Source organism: Trifolium pratense, linkage group LG3, assembly GCF_020283565.1.
Source record: "Trifolium pratense cultivar HEN17-A07 linkage group LG3, ARS_RC_1.1, whole genome shotgun sequence".
Taxonomy (NCBI): domain Eukaryota; kingdom Viridiplantae; phylum Streptophyta; class Magnoliopsida; order Fabales; family Fabaceae; genus Trifolium; species Trifolium pratense.
In genome coordinates this window covers 53,073,697-53,096,695 of record NC_060061.1, presented here as the reverse complement: position 1 = coordinate 53,096,695, position 22,999 = coordinate 53,073,697, and the positions used below count along the sequence as shown (strand labels likewise).

At 30.1% G+C, this 22,999-nt stretch overlaps 3 protein-coding genes across 3 annotated transcripts; 1 reads left to right on the top strand and 2 right to left on the bottom strand.

The window, feature by feature from the left end:
* Window positions 1–502: 502 nt before the first annotated feature.
* On the bottom strand, window positions 503–5,453 carry LOC123915397 (protein ETHYLENE-INSENSITIVE 3-like 1a). The gene is made up of 5 exons (XM_045966516.1): window positions 5,359–5,453; window positions 3,123–4,354; window positions 2,723–2,998; window positions 1,712–1,984; window positions 503–804 (listed from the first exon to the last, which is right to left on the bottom strand). The coding sequence occupies exons 1-5, from the start codon at window positions 5,451–5,453 to the stop codon at window positions 503–505; spliced, it is 2,178 nt and encodes a 725-aa protein (XP_045822472.1).
* A 7,493-nt stretch (window positions 5,454–12,946) lies between these two features.
* Window positions 12,947–17,323, top strand: LOC123916577 (putative pectinesterase/pectinesterase inhibitor 24). Its single transcript, XM_045968057.1, has 4 exons — window positions 12,947–13,532; window positions 14,430–14,930; window positions 15,822–16,145; window positions 16,792–17,323. The coding sequence occupies exons 1-4, from the start codon at window positions 12,983–12,985 to the stop codon at window positions 17,142–17,144; spliced, it is 1,728 nt and encodes a 575-aa protein (XP_045824013.1). The 5' UTR covers window positions 12,947–12,982; the 3' UTR covers window positions 17,145–17,323.
* Window positions 17,324–17,781: 458 nt separating this feature from the next.
* Window positions 17,782–22,351, bottom strand: LOC123915729 (probable pectinesterase/pectinesterase inhibitor 25). The gene is made up of 3 exons (XM_045966941.1): window positions 21,468–22,351; window positions 19,471–19,834; window positions 17,782–18,675 (listed from the first exon to the last, which is right to left on the bottom strand). The coding sequence occupies exons 1-3, from the start codon at window positions 22,134–22,136 to the stop codon at window positions 17,981–17,983; spliced, it is 1,728 nt and encodes a 575-aa protein (XP_045822897.1). The 5' UTR covers window positions 22,137–22,351; the 3' UTR covers window positions 17,782–17,980.
* Between the last annotated feature and the right edge of the window lie 648 nt (window positions 22,352–22,999).

Here is a 22,999-nt window from a genome sequence, read left to right as displayed (position 1 = left end):
CCCGCACCTAGGCAACGTAGGTCCACATGAGCCGGGTCGGGACTCATTAATATGTAGCCCACTAACCAATGAATCAATATGGTCCAGTGGGCTGGATCGGGTACATTGTGCCAACCCATTTGACAACTATACTTTTAACCCCAAAAAGAAGAGTATAGGATGAGGCAAACCAACTTTAAGTTGACAAAAATAATTAGTTTTGTAAAGAACCATGATACTTGTACAAAGTTTTGACAAAAAGAACACATAACATACTTGTCCAAAGTTGACAAAAAGAACACATAACACAGAGCTTTCTTCTACAATTACATCTTTATAGCAACCAAACACAAGTAAAATCATAAACTACCAATTTTAAGTTTCACTATCTTTAACAAATAGACTCTTATAATTTTAGTTTTGTCACATAATGAAAACTCCAAAACCAAAAGAGGGATATTTGTGAAAAGGTGGTGAAAATTTTAATAAAAGGTAATTTATGATTTTACCTTAATTATTGATTCTAGTTATTGTAGAACCAAGTGAAATCATAACCTGGTGGTGTTTCCACAGTAGGAGAATCAATAAATGGATAGTTATTGTTAGCTTCACCATCAAATTGAGAATGAAATTCTTCCAAATTATAAATTGAAGAATCATAGGTTGTTGGTGTTGACACATTTGCATGAGCTACAACATTAGGCTGCGTGTCTGTAACCTCTTGTTCACCATAGAAATTGTTGTCCAATTGAGGCTGCATATTTTGGTTAACAACAGGAGTTGGAATTGTGTTCATAACTTCTTCTCTTCCTCCCGAGTAATTACCTGCATGGTTATCAAATTTAAATTGAATCAGAAGATTTGTTTTTGAAGTGTGAATTGAATCTTAATTATTATAAACTGTAAGACACATGACATAAATGAATTTATTTTGCTTATGTAACTCGGGTGGTGAGCTAAGGGGCACTAAAGAAATTTTACAAAGGTTATCCAAGATTCAAACTCTGAAAACTAACATAACCACTAACTTAATAACATTTGCCTGTATAAAAAAATAACCTTTTGAATTAAAAATCAAACGAAATAGAAAATTTGTAAGTTAATACAGGTGAAGATGTTCCACCTATTTCTAATATCATATTTGAATAAATACCATTGAAATTCACATGCACGACTATAAAATATCATATTTAAATACAGGTGAACACGTTCAACCTAATAATATCGGTAATTCGGTATTGCCACTTGAGCAAAGACAATTACCACTCTCTTTTTTTTATTAATTGAAGCATAGAAAATAGAACCAAAAATAAATAACAAATTAATCACTATGGAAAATAGAATAACAAGATAAAAATAATATATATGTAAAGACACATATAATAATTGCACAAAGTTAACAAAATAACACATAACATACTTTAGTCAAAAAAAAAACATAACATAACATACTTGTACAAAGTTAACAAAACAACACATAACACAAAGCTTCCTTCTACAAATACACTCTTATAGTAAAATCATAAACTACCAATTTTAAGTTTCACTCTCTTTAACAAATACACTCTTATAGTCTTAGTTTTGGCACATAATAAAAACTCCAAAACCAAAACAAAAAACAAAAGAGGGATATTTGTGAAAAAGTGATAAAAGTTTTAATAAAAGGTAACTTATGATTTTACCTTAATTATTTATTAAATATAGTTATTGTAGAACCAAGTGAAATCATAACCTGGTGGTGTTTCCACAGTAGGAGAATCAATAAATGGATAGCTATTGTTAGCTTCACCATCAGATTGAGAAATGAATGCTTCCAAATTCAAATCATCAAATGAAGAATCATAGGTTGTTGGTGTTGACACATTTGCATGAGCTACAACATTAGGCTGCATATTTGTAACCTCTTGTTCACCATAGAAATTGTTGTCCAATTGAGGCTCCATATTTTGGTTAACAACAGGAGTTGGAATTGTGTTCATAACTTCTCTTCCTCCTGAGTAATTACCTGCATGGTTATCAAATTGAGATTGAATTTGTTTTTGAAGTGTGAATCGAATCTTATTATGAACTCTAACACACATAACATAAAGGAATTTATTTTGCTTATGTAACTCTATAGTGGTGAGCTAAGGGGCACTAAAGGAATTTTACGAAGGTTGTCCAACATTCAAATTCTGAAAACTAACATAATCAATAATTTACTAACATTTGAATAAATACCATTGAAATTCACATGCACGACTATAAAATATCATATTAATTTGAATACATGTAAAGACGTTCGACCTAATAATATCGATAATTCGGTATTGCCACTTGAGCAAAGACAGTTAATTACCACTCTCCTTTTTATTAATTGAAGTATAGTAAAATAGAGAAAAAAAAATATAACAAATTAATCACCATGGAAAATAGAATAACAAGATAAAATAATATATATGTAAACATATGATACTTGTACAAAGTTAACAAAACAACACATAACACATAGCTTCCTTCTACAATGACATCTTAATAGCAACCAAATACAAGTAAAATCATAAACTACCAATTTTAAGTTTCAATCTCTTTAACAAATAGACTCTTATATTTTTAGTTTTGGCACATAATGAAAACTCCAAAACAAAAACCAAAAGAGGGATATTTGTGAAAAAGTGATAAATTTTTTAATAAAAGGTAATTTATGATTTTACCTTAATTATTTATTAAATCTAGTTATTGTAGAACCAAGTGAAATCATAACCTGGTGTTTCCACAGTAGGAGAATCAATAAATGGATAGCTATTGTTAGCTTCACCATCAGATTGAGAATTGATGAATGCTTCCAAATCCAAATCATCAAATGAAGAATCATAAGTTGTTGGTGTTGACACATTTGCATGAGCTACAACATTAGGCTGCATATTCACAACCTCTTGTTCACCATAGAAATTGTTGTCAATTTGAGGCTGCATATTTTGGTTAACAACATGAGTTGGATTCATGTTCATAACTTCGTCTCTTCCTCCCGAGTAATTACCTGCATGGTTGTCAAATTGAGATTGAATCAGCAGACTTGTTTTTGAAGTGTGAATCGCATCTTATTATGAATTATAAGATACTACATAACATAAAAAATAAAAGATACTAATAACTATGATTACCTGTATGATGAGTACTCTCATTTGGTACAGCAGGTATTGAAGCATGCACATGTTGATCAAGAGGTGCAACATTCATGTCTTCTTGCAAAGAGAAATTTTCATATTGATGCATATAACTCTTACCAAGTTCACATTTCCTCTTGTTAGCAACCTCATAAGATGGCATAACAGAAAAGTTTCTCTGTGATGAACTGTTAACACCACTTCCATGATTATGGTATTGAAATTGAAGATTAGTACAAGCATAATCATCATTATTCTGAGTAGTAGTAGTTGTGCTTTCAACAAGTTCTCCAGCCTTTCTCTTATTACTTCCACATTCAACAAGTTTGTTCATTAGACACCGATCAACCCAATTGAAATTTGGTTGAACTTGGTTCTGTTCTCCACTACTTCCAACCAAGTCACTTCCAACAAAAGCACCTCCATGATCATGATGATGATGTGGTTTTGGCAATGGTTTTTTTAGGGTTTGTTGCCCACATTCAACATCATAATCATTTGTTTCCACAAACAAATCGTTACTTCCACCGACAAAAGGATTATAACTTGAGAAGAAATGAGGAGGATACATATCTCTAGCAATTCCTTCCTCATTATCAATAACTGCAACCAAAATAGCCGTTTCTTTGGCAGTTAGCTTATCTTGCAAAGCTGCTGAATTTCTAATAGCAGTCTTCATCTTCTCGATATTAGTCGCCATATGCTTGATGATCGCAGTTAACACACACACTTTCCAAGCTTTTTTAAGATTGTGTGGTTTCTTGTACGGTGGTGGACCAGGATCTTGATCCTCGCTAAACCTCATTTCTTTCCACCAAGTCTCTTTCCCCGTAGGCCACCATGGCGGTTGAACGCCTTTTTCCAAAGGATATCTCCTTTGTGGTGGGTTACATTCTGGCATTAACAATGATATAAGCGAAGCTAAGGTTGGGTCAGCTAGCTTACGCAATGAGTAAGGTGTTGCAGCTGGTTCACCATTTACCATATTATCCTTTGTTAAAATTCTTTGCTCCTTCTCATATTTTGAAATGGCAGCTGGACCGTTTCTGTCGAACTTCACGCTGCCTTTCCACCAACCTCGTAAGTTATCCGAGGATCCACTTAGTGGTTTTCCAGATTTAGGTACAAGTCCGAAAATGAAACCTTGAACTTCATATTTTCCCATACTTTTCAACATGTACCTGTCCATATTATGTGTTAAATCAGTCTCGTGAGTTTGATTTGGTAACCTAGACAAAATTCAAATCTCATTGAAGATTAGCGCTCAGTTTGTTGCCCGTTTTTCTTTCAATCTTGTGTAATTATTTTTGATATTTTAATTTGCAGTTGTATAAAAAAATTGAAAAGAATATATAGTCGTAAAATAATTATTAGTTTTATTTTAATTAATAATAAATTTAAGTTTCACAATTCAAAAAAATGATTTCTATGGTACACCTAAATCAACATGTAGAAAAAGTCAGTTTTTGAAAAGATAGCTAAATAAATTATTGTTTTTAAAAATGGTGAAGAGGAAAAAAAATTTCTATAGGTGAAACTAATGACCATTTTATAATCGTCTTTAAAAGGATTTAAACTTAACACCTTGAAGATACAAGTCTAAGCTCCTCGTCTCTTACAATTGTGCCGACACTTCAAGAATAAATAAATTATTCTGTAATTTTTAATAAAAATTGATTAATATTATTTAAAAATGGTAATAACTAACATTAAATATCATTTTTTTTTAGAAAATTAAATATATTTTTTTGGTCATCGTTTAGAACATTAAATATCGTTTACCAAAAAACCAATGAAATAATATTTAAAAAAAATAAAGTTTGATATATCACTAATAAGTAATAACATTGTATGTTGAATATTTGTTAATAAAAAAAGCAGAATGGATATAGGCAATTAAATAATTTTATTTTTTATGAACATATTTAAAAAACAAGAGTTTATAAACAATTATTAGTGAATCAAATAATCATTAATTTATTAGTTAAAAAAACAATTTTGTTATGAAACTCTTTAATTTGTGAATGTAGCATGAATACTTTTATGGTCCGTTTGTTTTGAAAGAAAGAAAGTAGAAAAGAAGGAAAACATGAAAATCGATGAAGGAAAGTAAAATAAATTTTAATCCAAATTCATTTATCAGTTTCTGTATTTTCCTTTATTTTCATTTTTCTTTTTTTCCTTCTAACCAAACGGAGTATTAATGAAAATAAAAGTAAATTAAAGCATGTACCTTAGTACACCAGCTTGTGCTTCAGACAGTTTCTTTCTCTTCAATTGTTCAGATGAAGAATTAGACTCTCTTTGTCTTTTTTCATTTTTCAACATCTTTAAATGCATTTTATATATGCATATTTGTGCTTCTAGTTCCTCAATAGTTAACTTTGTTATGTCACCACTTTCTTCTTCTTTTTCCTTTCCTTTTCCTTTTTCTTGTTTTGAATTTTTTGAGGCTTCTCCCTTTGAGGGGTATGTGATGGCACCATTATCAACTTTAGGAGCCATTGCTTCTGTATGTAAAATAATATACAAAATCAAAATGCTTGTGTCAATGAGACTATAACCCCGATAAATAACTTAATTAACTACTAAAATTGATATAAAAAATGTAGAAATTTTTATTTTTTTAAAATTCAGTATATTTGATCTGGGGACTCTGAGGGAACAATCATACCGTCTACTTGTGGGGGCCTCATTTAAAGTGAGAGTTTTTATTTTACTTTGTATAGACTTGCCCACCAAAATTGACACATAGAAAAATCGGACGTGAAACCTTGAAAGAAATACACTCCAAAGTCTCAAGTCAACATCACGTGACCAACCCAAGTGGGTTGAAAAAAATGTAGAATTTGTCCCTAATTATTGTCACTAATATTATTTTTTAGTACTAAATTTAACAACCTAAAAATAATAATCAATGTGATATTGTGGAAAGAAAGAAAAAAAAAAAGATAGGCTCAAATAGCCAAGAATACATGATTTTCTCAATCAATATATAACGTTATTATTGGATAAAAAATAGTGTGATTATCAACAAAAAAACTGAAGACAACAAACTAATAATTTATAAAAAAATTGATGATGATGATGAAGAAAATAAAATAATAAAAATTAACCCGTTATTTTTTGTTTAGTTTATAAAATTTAAAAATATTGAAAATTAATTTCAAAAAGATATATGTAATTGCTTCATAAAAATAATTCTATATGATATAATCAAATTTCCATTTTTAATTCATCGGAAAATTAATAATGTATATTGTCTATAATTAAGTCCAGATACAAATGTTATTGATAAGTCATATCTTTAATCGGTTCATTATCCTATTCAATCTACCCTCTTGGTCCAGGTCTCGAATCGAGTTCCTCCAGATTGAAGATTCTCCACAATCAAGTGACCTCTCAAGAGACAGACAAACCCTATTCAATCTATCCTATATTGCACATCAAACAACCCTAAATATTACTATTAATACATTTATATATAACATGTCAAATAATTGAAAGAAAATACACTTATACATATATTTCAGAGTTATAGGAGCTGATTAGAATCTAAACTCCTCTTGCAAGTATTTTATGAGCAAAACCTACACATTAATGATAAACTAATGAAAAATTTGTTCAATTTTTCTTATGAAAAATCTATAAACATATCTATCTAACGAGAGAAATCAATGAATGAAAATAAAATCACAAATCCAACATTTACATCGGATGTATAATTTCTCAGCACGATATAACTACTTCATAAAAAATAAACAATGCAAATTATATCTACATGCATGGTATAGTTTTAACTTTTAGATCTAAACATAGATTTGAACAAAAATTCTACGTTGTATTTGAATGAAACAAAAACATAATTAAAAATATACCCCTCTTATTAAAATGTTTATGTGTGTGTGTGAGTGTGAGTGAGTGAGTGAAAGATCATCGGCGTGAGAAATTTTGCCAATTAAAATGAAAACAATCTAGCTAGGTAAAGCACCAATAATAACAAAATTAAAATGAAAATAAAGAAAAAAATGACTAAAAAGTATTGGTAGAGAACTGTACCACAAAGCAACTGAAGGATGTAACACTTAGAGATTTTTTTTTGTTTTGAGGAATAAAGAGAGGGAGATTGTTGAGGTGAGAATGAGTGTCAAAAATTAAGAGGGTGAATATAAATACAAAAAAAAAATGAAATCGTACTCTCTCTCTTCACTCACAATACGGATATTGAGGCGTACAACAAATATTAAAAAATATAGAAAATGTAGTTTTATTATATTTTTGTTAAAAAATTGTGTTTAAATATTGTTTTTCTAATTCTTATTAGTCAAATGAAACGCTAATAATTCTTACATACAAAATAAATATGCAAGTATGGTAAGTACTCATGTTTTCCTTCACGTGTTAGATGTGCGGTCAAAGAGATAGACACGGATGAAATAAAATATTAGTCGGACTTATTATTATTAAGAAACATTTATTAAATTGGAATATATTATTTGTATATATTTTTCTCATAAAAGGAAACTCTCTATTTCTCTCCATTTCTTGTGAGAAATGGAGAGGATCTCAACTCTCAAGATAAGCATGAGAATTTAGATGGTAAAATATTAGATGTTAATTACACCAAAAATCAATTAACTATTAATTTTTTTACTTTATTTTTTTATTTTAGTATTTTTATAAGTTCTTTTTGTTGGTGCTAACCCTCCATATTTTATTTTAGTATTATTACTTTCTTTTTTATTTTGGTATTTTTTATTTGAGACGTGTTAAACATTAAATGTAGGTATATTTTTTCCAGCTAGAATTTTAAATTGTTTGTCACTTTGTATTAATAGTCTTCCTTTTTATAATTTATAACTTTTTTTTTATTTCCTTTTTATAATTTATAATTGTTAATAGTTTTTTTTTTATCGGATAATCTAATGGTTATAAATAAATGTGACAATCATTATAGATAGAAAGAGTATTTTTTTTTAATTTTACTTTTTTATTCATATCTAGCTTCCATATAAGATATATAATATCTATTTTTTACTTGATTTTCCATATAAAAATTCATGGCTTAAATGCAGTTTTACCCCTCAATTTTGAATAAATTGGAATTTTACCCCCCCACATTTTAAAATCCGGAATTTTACCCCTATTTTATAATTTTTTGGATTTTGCTCCTCCCCAAAATCTGCTTCTGAGCCTCAAATTCAAAACTTTGTACAGAACTCAAATTGGATCAATAATTCACCAAACTGGTACCGAAATGACTGTAATCGAGTTAGCTTTCCACATAATCAAACTGCACTAAATTTGGAGTTATAGAGAGAGATTAATTACTCTTTTAGTGAAGGTCTGTCCAAATTAATTATCATATGGAACTACTGCTGGTATTTTCGTCATGTCTTTCACCCTGTAGCTCAGTTTTGAATATTATTTATATGTATGAAAAGCTAACGAAATTACCCTTGTTGGCATTTAAATTTCATCGAATTTGGAGTTACGATGCATTCGGTAGACGATGTTGAATTTGAAGGTCAGAAGCAGATTTCTGCAGAATTAGTAATTAGACAGACCTTCGCAAATACGGTAATTAATATCTCCCCGTAACTCTAAATTTAGTGGGATTTGATTCTGTGAAAAGTTAACTCAATTACGGTCATTTCGGTATCCGTTTGATGAATTATTGATCCAATTTGAGTTCTGAGAGAAGCTTTGAAGTTAAGGCTCAGAAGCAGATTTTGTGCAGAATTTGTGTGGGGGCAAAATCAAAAAAATTATAAAATAGGGGGGTAAAATTCAGGATTTTAAAACAGGAGGTAAAATTCCGGATTTTAAAACAGGAGGATAAAATAACGATTTATTCAAAGCAGGGGGTAAAACTACATTTAAGCAAAAACTCAATTAATTAGTTACGTATCTGCAGCTGAGTTGGTAACTATACTAGCTAGGAGTATTAATTTGTCAAATATGCGTTTAAATTTTGACTTCTACACTTCTTCACATTTAAAATGTCGTGTAGCCACGAAATTACTTGAAAATGCTAAAATTATTATGTCAAATGTAATGATCGGAACTCAAACTCTGACTCCTCCATTTGTGTGTACCTTAATAAAATAAATGATAAATTATTACCAGAAACTAAACTCGAATTGCTCCAAACAATTTGTCCTGCAGGTAACTTAAATTAACTAGTATAGTTATATCACCAAACTTTAATTACCTTTCAGCCAATTCTGAATTGCTAAGACCGATATGATTTCTCTAAAAATAAGAGAATTAACACACACAAAAAATAAGTTATAGGGCAAAAATTACATGCATATTTTTATGTGTTTATTAATTGTGTTGTTCTTAAATTAAAATATTCATAACTATCGTGATTTTTCAGAATTTATAACATTTCAAAATTTATTATAACCGCAAAAAATATTTTTAGTATAAGAATTGATCGAACAACGGATAAGATATCTAAAAAATTAAGAGAAGTTGTTCTACTAAATATATAATTGATAAAATAAATCTCCACGTAATCATTAATTAAATAGGACATATCTTCTACATTTTTTAAAATTAATAAAGACTTAAGTCACTAGATTTGGTCTAATGATGAGGGGTTTGGGTAGTACGCTATAGATCATAGGTTCATTGTAAATCCAAAAAAAAAATGAATAAAGACTTCAATTGTCCTCTATTTTACAAAATGCGTGATTTTGATACCCCTATTTTGGTCCCCCATTTTGAAAAATTAGCACTTTTAGTCCTTTTTCTTTTGCCCAATTTTGGTTCCCTTATTTTAAAAAATTTCAGACATTTGATTCGCTCTTTTCATTTATCCTTCAATTTTAATGACATAACATATTCTTTAAATGAAATGGCACATGATACAGACTTTTAGGGCTACCACATCATATTTATTTATTTTTTAATTTATTATTTAAATCAGATTTTATTATTTCTTAAATTAAAATTAAGTTTAAGAGTGTTTCTTCCGCGTGTTCTTCATAAACATAAACATGTATTATGTACCATGACGGTTAAGAAATGTGTCAAATCATCAAATTTGGAGGTCAAATGAAGATGATTAGAGAGAACCAAATGTTTGAATTTATTAAAATAGTGGGACCAAACTTGAGCAAAACAAAATAGGAGGACTAAAATTGGGTAAATCAATTTTAAGAGGACCAAAATTGCGCATTTTATAAAATATGAGGACCAAAACTGAATTTAAGCCATGAATAAAATAACTATTCATTATTGTTTTTTTTATTTGATGTGGTACGGTCATAATAATACGTACCATATATAATTGATACAAAAAAAAAAAAAAGTAATTCACCAAAAAAAAATTAAAAAACAAATAAATTTAATAAGTTATTATGGATTCAATCTTTGTCTCTTGAAGTCGAAACTGGTATTCTATTCTGCTAACAAAACAAAATATAAAAAATTCAAGTATTCTGGTTCCGAAAATAAAATAATTAAATATCTTTTATTTGTAAAATAAAGATATTTATATTAACTAGCGAGCCACCGTAGGGATGGCAATGGGTAGGGTACTATAGTACCCATCCCCATACCCGCAGATTGAAAAAATACACGTACCCATCCCCATACCCGCGTGGGTAACAACTTTTGCTCCCGTCCCCATACCCGTTACCCGCATTTTTACTAAAAATAAATTGATCAATTATAAAATATCATATAATTTTAATAGAATTAAAAAAATTTCAAAGATTTTAATATTGACTAATGAAAATTATAAACAAAATTATTACTAACTTTATGTTAAAGTTCATATTTATGTTAAATATTCACATTATTTTTATATTATGTTATAAATAAATATTTTTATTAAAAATATGTAATAGTTTAGTAGAGTTGTATTGTTTTAAATTGATTTACATATATTAGAATATAATAATATAAATAAAATAAATAAATATATATTATGCGGGTATGGGGCGGGGTGGGTACTAAGGTACCCGTACCCGCACCCATACCCGTTCATTTTTGCGGGTAATTACCCATACTCGTGCCCGTACCCAAAATACGGGTTTTTACCCTACCCGTTGTGGGTAATTTTTGCGGGTACCCTCTGGGTATGGGTCAAATTGCCATCCCTAAGCCACCGTGTCTGATTGTGTCTAACTTATGTAAAAAAAAATTGCCTTATGTTTTTTTGACAGTATAAAAAAATGTCTTATGTTATTGTCAGTTTGTTAATAAAATATTTTTGCAGCTAAAAAAAACGTGTCTTATGTTATGTTATGGTGAGTTTGTTAATAAAAGATTTTTGTTGCTATTAAAAAAATCAAGGGTAATGTTGGTATTATGAACAGTCTGCACCAAAACTCATGTATCTTTAGTATCAAATAGATAAATAATCAAATAATCATTTGACATTATATTTTGAAAAATATGAAAATGGTATTTTTATTTTATAATTTTGTATGCCTAACATGAAAATAATGTTTGTAGCAACCAATATTCACCGTAATAAATTAGCAAGGTTGACCATGTACCGAAAAAAAATTAGCAAGGTCGACCCAGCGTTAAGCTATTAAATTTGATCTAGTGGTGAGAAATTTGAGTAATATACATGGGATCCTAGGTTCGATCCTCATTGGAAACATTGTAAAAAAAAAAAGTCGACCCAACATTGGCCTCCTAAAATTTCAGTTTATATGATAAAAATTACTCTTTTAAGTCGCTCAATACGCTCACATACCCTTAAACAGTTCTAGGTTGCGATCATCACACAATTGTTCAAGTTTACTTGTATGTTAATTGCTGATAGCACTATATAAGAATCGGAGAATTCCCAACACCAATTGTGATGCAACATGTAGGGTTGGCAATGACCCGAATTAACTCGTAAATAGTTCGAAATTCGATTGGGTAACATTGGTTCGTGAATTTGGTTTATGAATTAAATAAGCTAAACTTGAGTTAAATTAAGTTCGTTAAATAAATGAACTGAACATAAATTATATATAGTTCAACTCGTTTGACTCATGAACTAGCTCGATTATATATAAAACTTTCCAAACCTTTCGGTTCCCTATGACGGCTATTACCCCTCTCCCTTTACCAAAAAAAATAATTTTACCATTTTAAACTCTTTTTCTCAAAAAACTTTTCGTTAAGACAATATGTGTGAAGCTTGTTGCTTTCAAAATATGAGTAAAAATTAATTCGTAGGTTGTGACAAATTGGATCTATTGCAGTTCAGAGTTGAAAGAATATTTTGAGAATAATTGTGGAATTTTGTTAGTTTTTGCTTTATAACTTTTTATGCCAGTTTAAATTTTGTATGAGTTTATTTCCATTATACATGTGAGATTATTTTTATTTTAATTTAATATTTGTCTTTTCTTTTTAAAAAGTTAAAGATCAAATTTTGAAAATTTGACTTTAAAATCATGTGATTTGACTTTACAAGTTGAACCTAACGTGTCAAACCGAACTGTTCGTAAACTTTAATCGAGCCAAACTTGAGCTCCAAAAAACATTTGTGCCGAACTTGAGCTGAATTTCGAGCTGAACTAATCCATATTGAGTCGAGCTCATACAAGTTTGACTCAGCTCCACTTATTTCCAACCTTAGCAACATGTTATGCACTTCATTCAAATATATTACATGGATTATATAAGTGGCTAGCACGTCAAAGAGATTAATTATGCGTGCTACCAATTAAATCTTCCTTACACATATACACGTTTATTAATATAATGTGTATAATATTATTCGTTGACTAATTAAATTTCTTACAAACTTATACTCACAATTCCTACTATATAATAAAAACCAATTGAAAACACAAATTGTATAGCATAAGCCTTAACTCTTACAAACCTTAAACATGTCTCCCTTCAAATCCTATGGAAAAGTCAATGAACTTGAACAAATGATGTTAGAAGCAAAAAAGAAAACAAGAAAGAGAATCACAATCATAGGCTTATCTTCAATAATCCTTGTTGGTGTTGTAATTGGAGCTGTATTTGGAGTTGTTAACAACAATTCAAAAAATGATCATGACAATAATGCATCACAAAATTCAGTGACTAATTCTATGAAAGCTGTTTGTGATGTAACATTGTATAAGGATTCATGTTACGACAGTCTTGGCTCTGTTGTAAACTCGGGTAAAGATGTTCAACCTGAAGAGTTGTTTAAATTGTCTATTAATGTGGCATTAACTCATGTGTCTAAAGTTATTGAGTATTTTAATGATCATGGTGTTTTCAAAAACTTGATTGGTAATGATAGTAAGAATAAGGAAGCTTTGAAAAATTGTAGGGATCTTTTGGACCTTGCTATTGATCATTTGAATAACTCATTGACTACTTCAGGGGAAAATTCTTCACTTCATCAAATTTTTGATGATCTACAAACATGGTTAAGTGCTGCAGGTACTATTTTAATCAAGCATATACATGATGTAGGAACAAGTTAATTGCTAGTTCATTACTTCATTTCAAAGTCATTAAAATTCTATAATTTTTTTTTCTAATATTAATTTGGTTTAAAATTAATTTTAGTTCTTTTAATATTATTATTTTTGTTTTCAATCCTTAAAAAATGTTTTTATTTTCATTTTTAAAGCATTAACAAATTTATCTTGAATTCTTATTGTTTTGGTTTTAGTCCTATTTCATCCATGTAGAATTGTAACATAGCTATATATTTTTATTTTACATGGCGAATAACATGCATCCGATCCGATCCTTTTTATAAGAAATATTACTTTTTAACATCCATGTAGAATTGTAACATAGCTTGTACCAAAAAAAAAAAAAAAGAAAAAAAAGAATTGTAACATAGCTATATATTTTTATTTTACATGGCGAATAACATGCATCCAATCCTTTTTATAAGAAATATTACTTTTTAGATTCATAGATTAAATATATCAATTATTCAATAAAACTAAAAAGTAAACTATCTCTTATAAAAAAGATTAGATGGAGTAGCATGTAATAAGGAATTTTCACGTGTTTCGTTTGAAATTTGCGTGATTAATTTTTTGTCTGAAATTAAATTTGTACGAAATTGTAATTTGCTTAACTAGTGTCCCGGTGCACTGTTTAGTATTTTTCAAAAAAATATGTTAAAAAGTCCAAATTTCTATTTTTTAGATAAAAAAATTAGGGACTTAAATTAAAAATAAAACTGCATAATATACAAAGACTAATATGTTCTCCACTACTAGAAAATTTTTGTAAAAATATGAAGAAAAAAAGTAGAATTAACAACATGCAACATACTAGTATATAACTAGTTTTCTTGTATATATGCTGAAAAAATAGGTACATACCAAGAAACTTGCATTGAAGGCTTTGAGGATACAAAACAAGAACTTAAGAAAAGTGTAGTAAGCTATCTTAAAAATTCTACAGAATACACAAGCAACAGTCTTGCCATAATTACATGGATTAACAAGGTTTCAAACACTCTAAATTTGAGGCGTTTAATGAGTTTACCTTATGAAAATGAGTCACCAAAATGGCTTAATTCAAAAGATAGGAAATTACTTGTGACAAAAGATTTGAGATCAAAAGCTGATATAATTGTTGCTAAAGATGGTAGTGGGAAATATAAAACTATATCTGAAGCACTTAAACATGTTCCTAATAAGAGTAAGAAGAGGACTTTGATTTATGTGAAGAAAGGGATTTACTATGAGAATGTTAGAGTAGAGAAGACAAAATGGAATGTTATGATTATTGGTGATGGTATGACTGCTTCAATTGTATCTGGTAGGCTTAATGTTGTGGATGGCACACCAACATTTTCATCTGCAACATTTGGTAAGGGATTCTATTTAGTTTTAAATAAATATCTGACAAATGCTAGTTTTTTACCTTTAGTTCTTTGTACTAATTAAAATGTACTTTTAACTCCTTAACTTTTACAAGCTTGCGATTTCGGCACCCTAACTTTCATAAGAGCATTTTTGGCTACTTAACTAAGGCTCCTTTTGCAAAAGGCCGACCCCTACTAATTTTGATCAAGTCAACACACATGTGGACAAGGACTCACATGTCACGCCAGCAAGTCAATGCAAACGTGGGCATTGACTCTCATGACATGCTGGCGTGACATGTGAGTCATTGTCCACATGTGCGTTGACTTGGTCAAAATCGGTGGTGGATTATTCTTTTGCAAAAGGGGCCAAAGTTAAGGAAAAGTGTTATTATGAAAGTTAGGGGGACATATGGTTTATTTCTTGAATGTTTGGACTTTGGACCATATGGTTCAAGTCTCTTCGAGCTTAACTAGAAGTTCTGAGTTCAAATCTAACCCTGCAAATGCAGCAGCATTAAAACTCTTAGGTAGTACTTTGTCAGCTATTAGTACTATCCAGCTCAAGAGATCAATTTCTACAGTTATGTACAAGAAAACTCAATTTAAAATAAATAAAAAATAAAAAATTAGTTTCAGTACTTGAAACATGGAAAATTTATTTTTGTTTTAGTCCCTATAATATGTGGAGCATATTAATTTTAGTCCTTAAAATATTGATCATATATGGACTAAGCAAATTTTCCTATGTTTCTGAGAGCAAAAACTAGTATATTTGTTGCCAAGTAAACTATGTATTAATTTTAACTTGCAAAGTAATTTGTATGTTTTCATAAATACAGTTTTGAATAACTATGTAATTTACTTCATTTTTGTTTTGTTGGGGGTGCAAATAGCTGTATTTGGGAGGAATTTCATAGCTAGAGACATGGGTTTTCGCAATACAGCAGGTCCACAGAAACACCAAGCAGTAGCACTAATGACAAGTGCTGATTTAGCAGTTTACTATAAGTGTCACATTGATGCTTATCAAGACACTCTTTATGTTCATGCCAATCGCCAATTCTATAGAGAATGTAACATTTATGGAACAGTTGATTTCATTTTTGGAAATTCAGCAGCTGTTATTCAAAACTGTAACATTATGCCTAAGTTACCTATGCATGGACAACAGAACACAATCACAGCACAGGGAAAAACTGATCCTAACATGAACACAGGTATAACTAAAATGTTTCATTTTATTCATAAGATATACGATATTTTTGATATTTTGACATCAAATTAGATGATTAACGCAGTTCAAATATGTGACTAATTTGTTGATCTGATGATGGTTAACGAATATAACAAGATGTGGCAACTCATTAACTATCCACTGAACACAATTAGCCACATTTTTGAACGTCACTGGCCACGATTTTCAAGTGTATTGAACACAAATCGTGGCTAACGAATACCTGGAAATAGCGCTTAGTGACGTTTGCCATCGTGGTTAATTGTGTTCAGTGAGTAATTAATAAGCTGCAACACCTTATTATATTCACTAATCATATACTAAACATACTTATTATGTTCACTAATCACATACTAAACATAATTAACCGTATATTTAAATTATGCTAAGCAAGACATTGGGTTCAAGTGGTTAATAAGCTCTCATTAGGACGAATCGTTTAGGAGAACCTGAGTTCGATTTCTGGCGGGAACAATTTTTGGCCAGGCTTTACTTGCCTCACGGCCGAACTCTGGATTACCAGGAACTTTGTTTATACATACAAGTCTATGAAAATAAAGAAGAAAACAAGAATAACTAACTTAACTAACTCTTACTTAACTAGTAACTAACTTTATCTCTAATAACAGGTATCTCAATTCAATACTGTAACATTGCACCATTTGGAAACTTGAGTACTGTCCAAACATACCTTGGAAGACCATGGAAGAATTACTCAACCACAGTATACATGAAATCAAGAATGGAAGGTTTTATTAATCCAAAGGGTTGGTTACCTTGGGTAGGGAACTCAGCACCAGACACTATTTTTTATGCAGAGTTTCAGAATGTTGGACCAGGTGCTTCAACAAAGAATAGAGTGAAATGGAAGGGTTTGAAAAATATTAGTATTAAACAAGCTAATAAGTTTTCAGTTAAGGATTTTGTTCAAGGTGATAGATGGATTTCTGCATCAGGTGCACCATTTAAGGCTAATATATGATGAGACAGAAGTCATAAGATGCAAAAGCTCCTTTTGTTAGAAATGTCATTACTTTTTTGTTATTTTTTCTCTTTTCCAATGATTTTGTATTGTATTATTGGTTTGAAACTGAATAATGATTCTTTTTATTTGATTTTATTCATTAAAGAAAGTAAACTTTGATTTTGGTCTGTAAATGTACGAGATGCGTTCACTATAGCCTCTGATGTCGAAAATGCAAAAACATCCTTGAGTATACTTTTGTTAGTAATTTCTTGGACAAAGTGACTAAATTGAAGACAGAATTGAGAACAATCTTTAATGAAAGACCAATATCTAACTAACAAAAGCTAACATTTTAGGATAATTTCGATAAAAATTCACGGACTATAGTCCATAGCGGCAACCCTAAACATATTCAAGGACAAAAGTAACAATTTACTCAAAGAAAAAGTTAACTTAAAATATGTTTTTAGTCCCTATAAATACATAGGTTTGTTGTGTTAGTCTCTGCAGAAAAGATCCCTAACATTTCCACATCGGCGGCCTAGGCTGAACTAAAAATATATTTAATCGTAAAATATAATTATGAACCTAGTAAAAGCATTTTGAGCACCCCTTTTTCATATAAAAGCTATTTTGAGATTGCACAGTAATGGAGGAACAAGCCTAGTTGCATTATAATATATAGCTTCTATAAACTTGTACATATTTTCATGTTGACCTAAGTTTATTTCATCAGAACATACTTGATTATCATCCATTTTGGATGTTGTTCCTTTAAAATAGTAACATTACATCTAAAAAAAAATTAACAAAACTTATATTTTGAATACAAACTTTTACTAACTATATATCTACTTCAATAACCCTTCAGTGTAAGGTATATCTGTATCAGGAAGCCAAGTATTTCCCAAAGTAAAATTAAGAACAGTGAAATTCCAAGCTTGAGTATCATTCAAAAGAAAATAACCAGGCCATTGAACCCTATTATCAATTTTAGAACCAGGTCCATAGTTATCATATTCACCATAAAATATAGTGTCTAATCCAAGTGTTCCATTCCATTCTAACCAACCAGAAGGATCAACAAAATCACCAATATATGATTGCATATAAACAGTTCTTGAATAAATCTTCCATGGTCTACCTAAGTAACTCGATGTCGAATTCAAGTCATTAGCTAAATCAGGTGCAGCATCAATAGTACAGTTTTGGATTGAAATTCCAGTGTTTTGATTTGGATCAGTTCTACCTTGTGCTGTGACAGCATTTTTCTGATTTTGCATTGGTTTTCTAGCATAGATGTTGCAATTCTGGAAAACTACAGCTGCGTTGCCGAATATGAAGTCGACCGTGCCATAGATTTTGCAATCTCTATAGAATTGTCTTAATGAGTGAACATAAAGTGTGTCTTGATATCCTTCGAAACTGCATCGGTAGAATGTTGAGAGGTCGGCGTTGTTTCTCACTGCTACTGCTTGATGTTTTTCAGGACCAGCTGTGTTTTTGAATGTAATGTCCACTGCTATAAATCTTTCACCAGAAACAGCTGTAATCAAAGCAAATGTAGAATTGATTTAGAAAATTTCAAACATAAGAATAAATAAAAGTTCAAACATGTAGTAAGTAAATGCTCATGAAATTATTTTGGAATTTTGGATTATATTTTGACACATTGAATAACATCAGCTAATGAGGCTGCTCATACTCTAGCTCGGGTGGTTTCATTGTTGCCTAATCTTCATTATTGTGATAATGTATCGAGTTTGATTTCACATTTTTTAAATAATGAAATGACATGAGGTTATTATCGTAAAGAAAAATAACTATTTAGAAGACGAACCTACTATTTAATAATGCTATCGAATCTACTTTTATTAGAAGTTGAGTGTCTGACTAATTCAACTCCAAAAGTTAGCTCATAGGATAAGCGTTGTTTTCTTATAAGTATAAACTTTATGTCGACCGTAGACATAGACCACGTATCTGCAAAAAATCTAGGACAGATTCTGAGACTATTTTAAAGTTGTTCCCCCACTTATATCCACCATCTTAGAATTGTCCTTCCACTTATAACCACTGTTTGACAATACAGTGGATGACGAGATAAAGGGTTCCTCAACAATCGATCTAGTATCATCTTAGAATTAGGGTTTGGGTCTAACTCGACTTCAAAAAGTAGTTCTCAGGATAAGAGTTGTCTCCCACTTATAAGCCTTAACCACTATTTCAATCCAATCACTCATTAGTATTGAATCTTTCCAACTTTTCTTAATTAAAATAAAAATTAATTTGTCTTTGCAAATTAGGAGAGTTTAGAAAACAGAAAAAAAGTACTACTTACCAAAGGTTGAAGAATTGAAAGTTGTCCAACCATCAATAACACTATGATTCCCTGTGATAATTGTCTTGTTAATACCATCTCCAACTAGAAGAATATTCTTCTTTTCTTTAGGAACAATTACATATTCCTCATAGTATCCTTCTCTAACATAGATAAGAAAATAACCATCTTGTGGCTTTGTGTTATTTGGTGCAGAAGCAATAGCATCACCAATGGAAGTGTGGTTTGCTATTCCATAAGGACTCACAATCACAAAATCATTTAATAGAATTCCTTGGCTTTCACTTTCTTTAAGAATCCTTTCTGTTTTTGTAGTACTTGTACAATTTGATGTTGTTTTGCAAGTATATTTTGTGCGGAGATACTGCAACAACAAAGTCATGTTTCAATTTTATGCATCTAACATAAACATATAATTTAATGTATTTAATTTTACTACAATTATGTAACACTGCTAGGCAAAATTTTGACATGGATTCTCTGTAGTCTCTCTATCTTCTCCATTTAAATCCTAATCATTTTGAATTAATCCAAGACATTACACTCAAGTAGTTAATGAATTTCATCAAAAAAAAAATTGATTGTTTGAAAAAACTCGAGTTTGATTTATGGATGGAACAATTTTTTAGTCGGACTTTATTTATTTCGCGACCGAACTTCATATTACTTGAGAAAGGGGGCCATAAAAATCAGAGGGTTAACACTAAAAAAATATAGCATAATATATATGACACTAAAGAGTAACAAAAAAAAATAGGTCTATCCTGACGTGATGAGCCTTGAGACTCCAACTCATTTGAATTATTTTAAAGTAAGAGGCACATGTTAGCATAACCCTTATTTTAAGACAAAAGCTAACATGTACTATTTGAAAAAAAAAATTATTGAAACTTGTATACTTTATAATTTTAAAAGTCAAAAATTTATTTTTTAATGACAAAATTATTACTATTTTTTTGGTTATCACCACCAGTTTAATCTGGTTCGGGGTCAGTTCTGACATCAAGTGGTTCCAGCCCCCTCCCGATCGCAGTTGCGAGGGATCGAACCGCAGTCCTTCCTACCAAGTTCAACGTCAATCACCACTGAACTAACTAGAAAATTATTATTTAAAGTAACCTTAATTAATATAAAAATGGAATGCAGAAAATACTCCCAAGTCCAAGTATGAACAGAGTTTGCTCACTTAAGAATCTTTGCTAATAAAATGAGAATCTTTGCTAATGACACATGATCATCCAAAATTAGTATAGATTATGCAATCATATGATATGATATGATATGATATGCATACAAGGTAGATGACATGTGCATGGTCAATTGCTATTGACAAGTTGTCATAAAGAAACAAAAACCCATGTGATTGATTATAGAGTTGTTAGATTATGTTAAGACATTCAACTTTAAAAACAGGGGAAAACAGAGGTTACTACTTTGAGATGTTGGCAATCGATGCCACTATGCACAAGTCAAGCATGTGGTTGTCTTGACTCAGTCAACAGCTACTAACTACTATGCATATGTAATAATTTTTTATTTTTTTTTAAACTTTGCGGCATAGCTCTGAATTACCGCCACTTCTTTTGATAACAACGAGAGAATCAATATAAAAAAAAATTACAAAATAAACATTTTTTTTAGATTATCCTTAAAAAATTGTGAGAACTTCGTATCAATATTTTAAAATCAAATTTAACATTTCAACTAGTTGAATCTTGAATTAACACTATCTACAATTCACTTATTAGAGCAATTTAATTGTAGTTTTGTCCCGGTTTAAGTGGTTCAAAATAATTAAATTATGATTCAGAAGTCGGTTGGTTCAATATCTGGTTCGACTTTTAAAATATTATTTTGTAAGGATCTAGACTTAAAAGAAAGAAAAAAAATTATCTCCCCTCACTCTAAAGTAGCAAGAAATTAATATTCAAAGAAAAGACAACAATGTAGAAACTATAGAATAAGCATATATAACATAGTATAGAGATATAAATTACCTTGATGAGCTTCTCAAGTGGTTGCCTAACCTTGAATGACTTATTAGGAAGACCATGTTTGCGAGTCTTATTCCTTTTCATGTTTTTATTCAAAGCCTCAGTTACCAAACCAAGTGAAACACTATAAAATTGTGTAGCATCTTTCAAAGGAACAGCAAGAGCATTAGCAATGTTACTTTTTGTCACAACTAAACCATCAAAGCAAGTATAATGATTAGTAGTAACAGCACTAAGATAGCTTTCAATTTTATCAACAAGTTCTGTATCTGATAATGAAGTACTAGCTGATTTTAGTTCATTAGAAATGGATTCTAAGTAATCTACATTGAGTTGGTTAAGGTCATTGCAATCAACTAATGCACCAATTTCTTCATGGTTTAAAGATGAAGATGATTGATGGCGTTTGAGGAAATCAGAAAATACTTTTGTTAGTTTTCTTGTTAGTTTTAGGTTTTGTTTTATGGAGAATTTTCCATAGTTATATGGATCGGAAGGCGATGAACGGATAGTAGATAGCATCGAGCGACATAGTTTCGGGTACAATGTCGCTTTGCACGCGGCAGACGAAGAATTAGAAGGTGAAGGGGGAGGAGATTGAGCTAGGAGTAACAATGGTGCTAAGAGGATGAAAAAGAGAAGAGAAAGAGTGAGGGAAAATGGTGGTGACATTGTTTTTAAAGGTTTGATGAAAGTTTGCAAATGGGGTTTGTTTGAATATATGTTTTCTTGCTTGTGAATGTGTGTTTTTGAATAATGGTAGTACTAGGAATTTATAGGGAGGTAGATGAAGTTGTTGAGATGAAGAAGTGTTAATAAATCCTCTCTTTAATAATTGACTTATCTGCTCCACGCCTCCGCCTATATCAAAATTATATTTTCATCTCTCTTAACTTAAAATCTCTTAAAAACTCTTATATCTCACATTTATTTGTTTATTGTTATTTTTTACGTGAATTTTAAACAAACTATTTTCTCAATTATTTGTTAAAATAGAAATTCAAATTCTTGAAACTGCGTAGTTTTATATTTTTTTGTTTATTTTTTTTAAAATATAAATTACACAACCTAGATACTTACACAACCGCATCCAATTGAATATGAGGTTGAGTTTCTATTTTTCATCCCATTTGAAGTCGGTTTGAATTCGGGGAAGACAAAAGTTGTCCCCAACCCACCCTATTGTCATGTTAACGGAGGATTTACAAGTACTTGATTTACTTATCATTTCTTTCTTCTTCTTTTTTCGTGAATTAAATATCTTATGTGCGCAACTACAAATAATAATCTTTCGAATCTTATGGAACTCAAATGAACAGTAAAACTTTTCCTAAATACTTTAGCGATGCATGTACAAGTTAGTGGTCAAATTCAAAACCTTAAGTAAAACAAAAGTGACACGCGTCATCTCATATAATACCTCTTGAATTACTTATATTTTTTTTAATTTATACACATTTTTTAATTTTTTTTATTGGTTTACACACATTTTTTTAATCTGTGTGCTATAGTATTATAATAGATTAATAATTGTG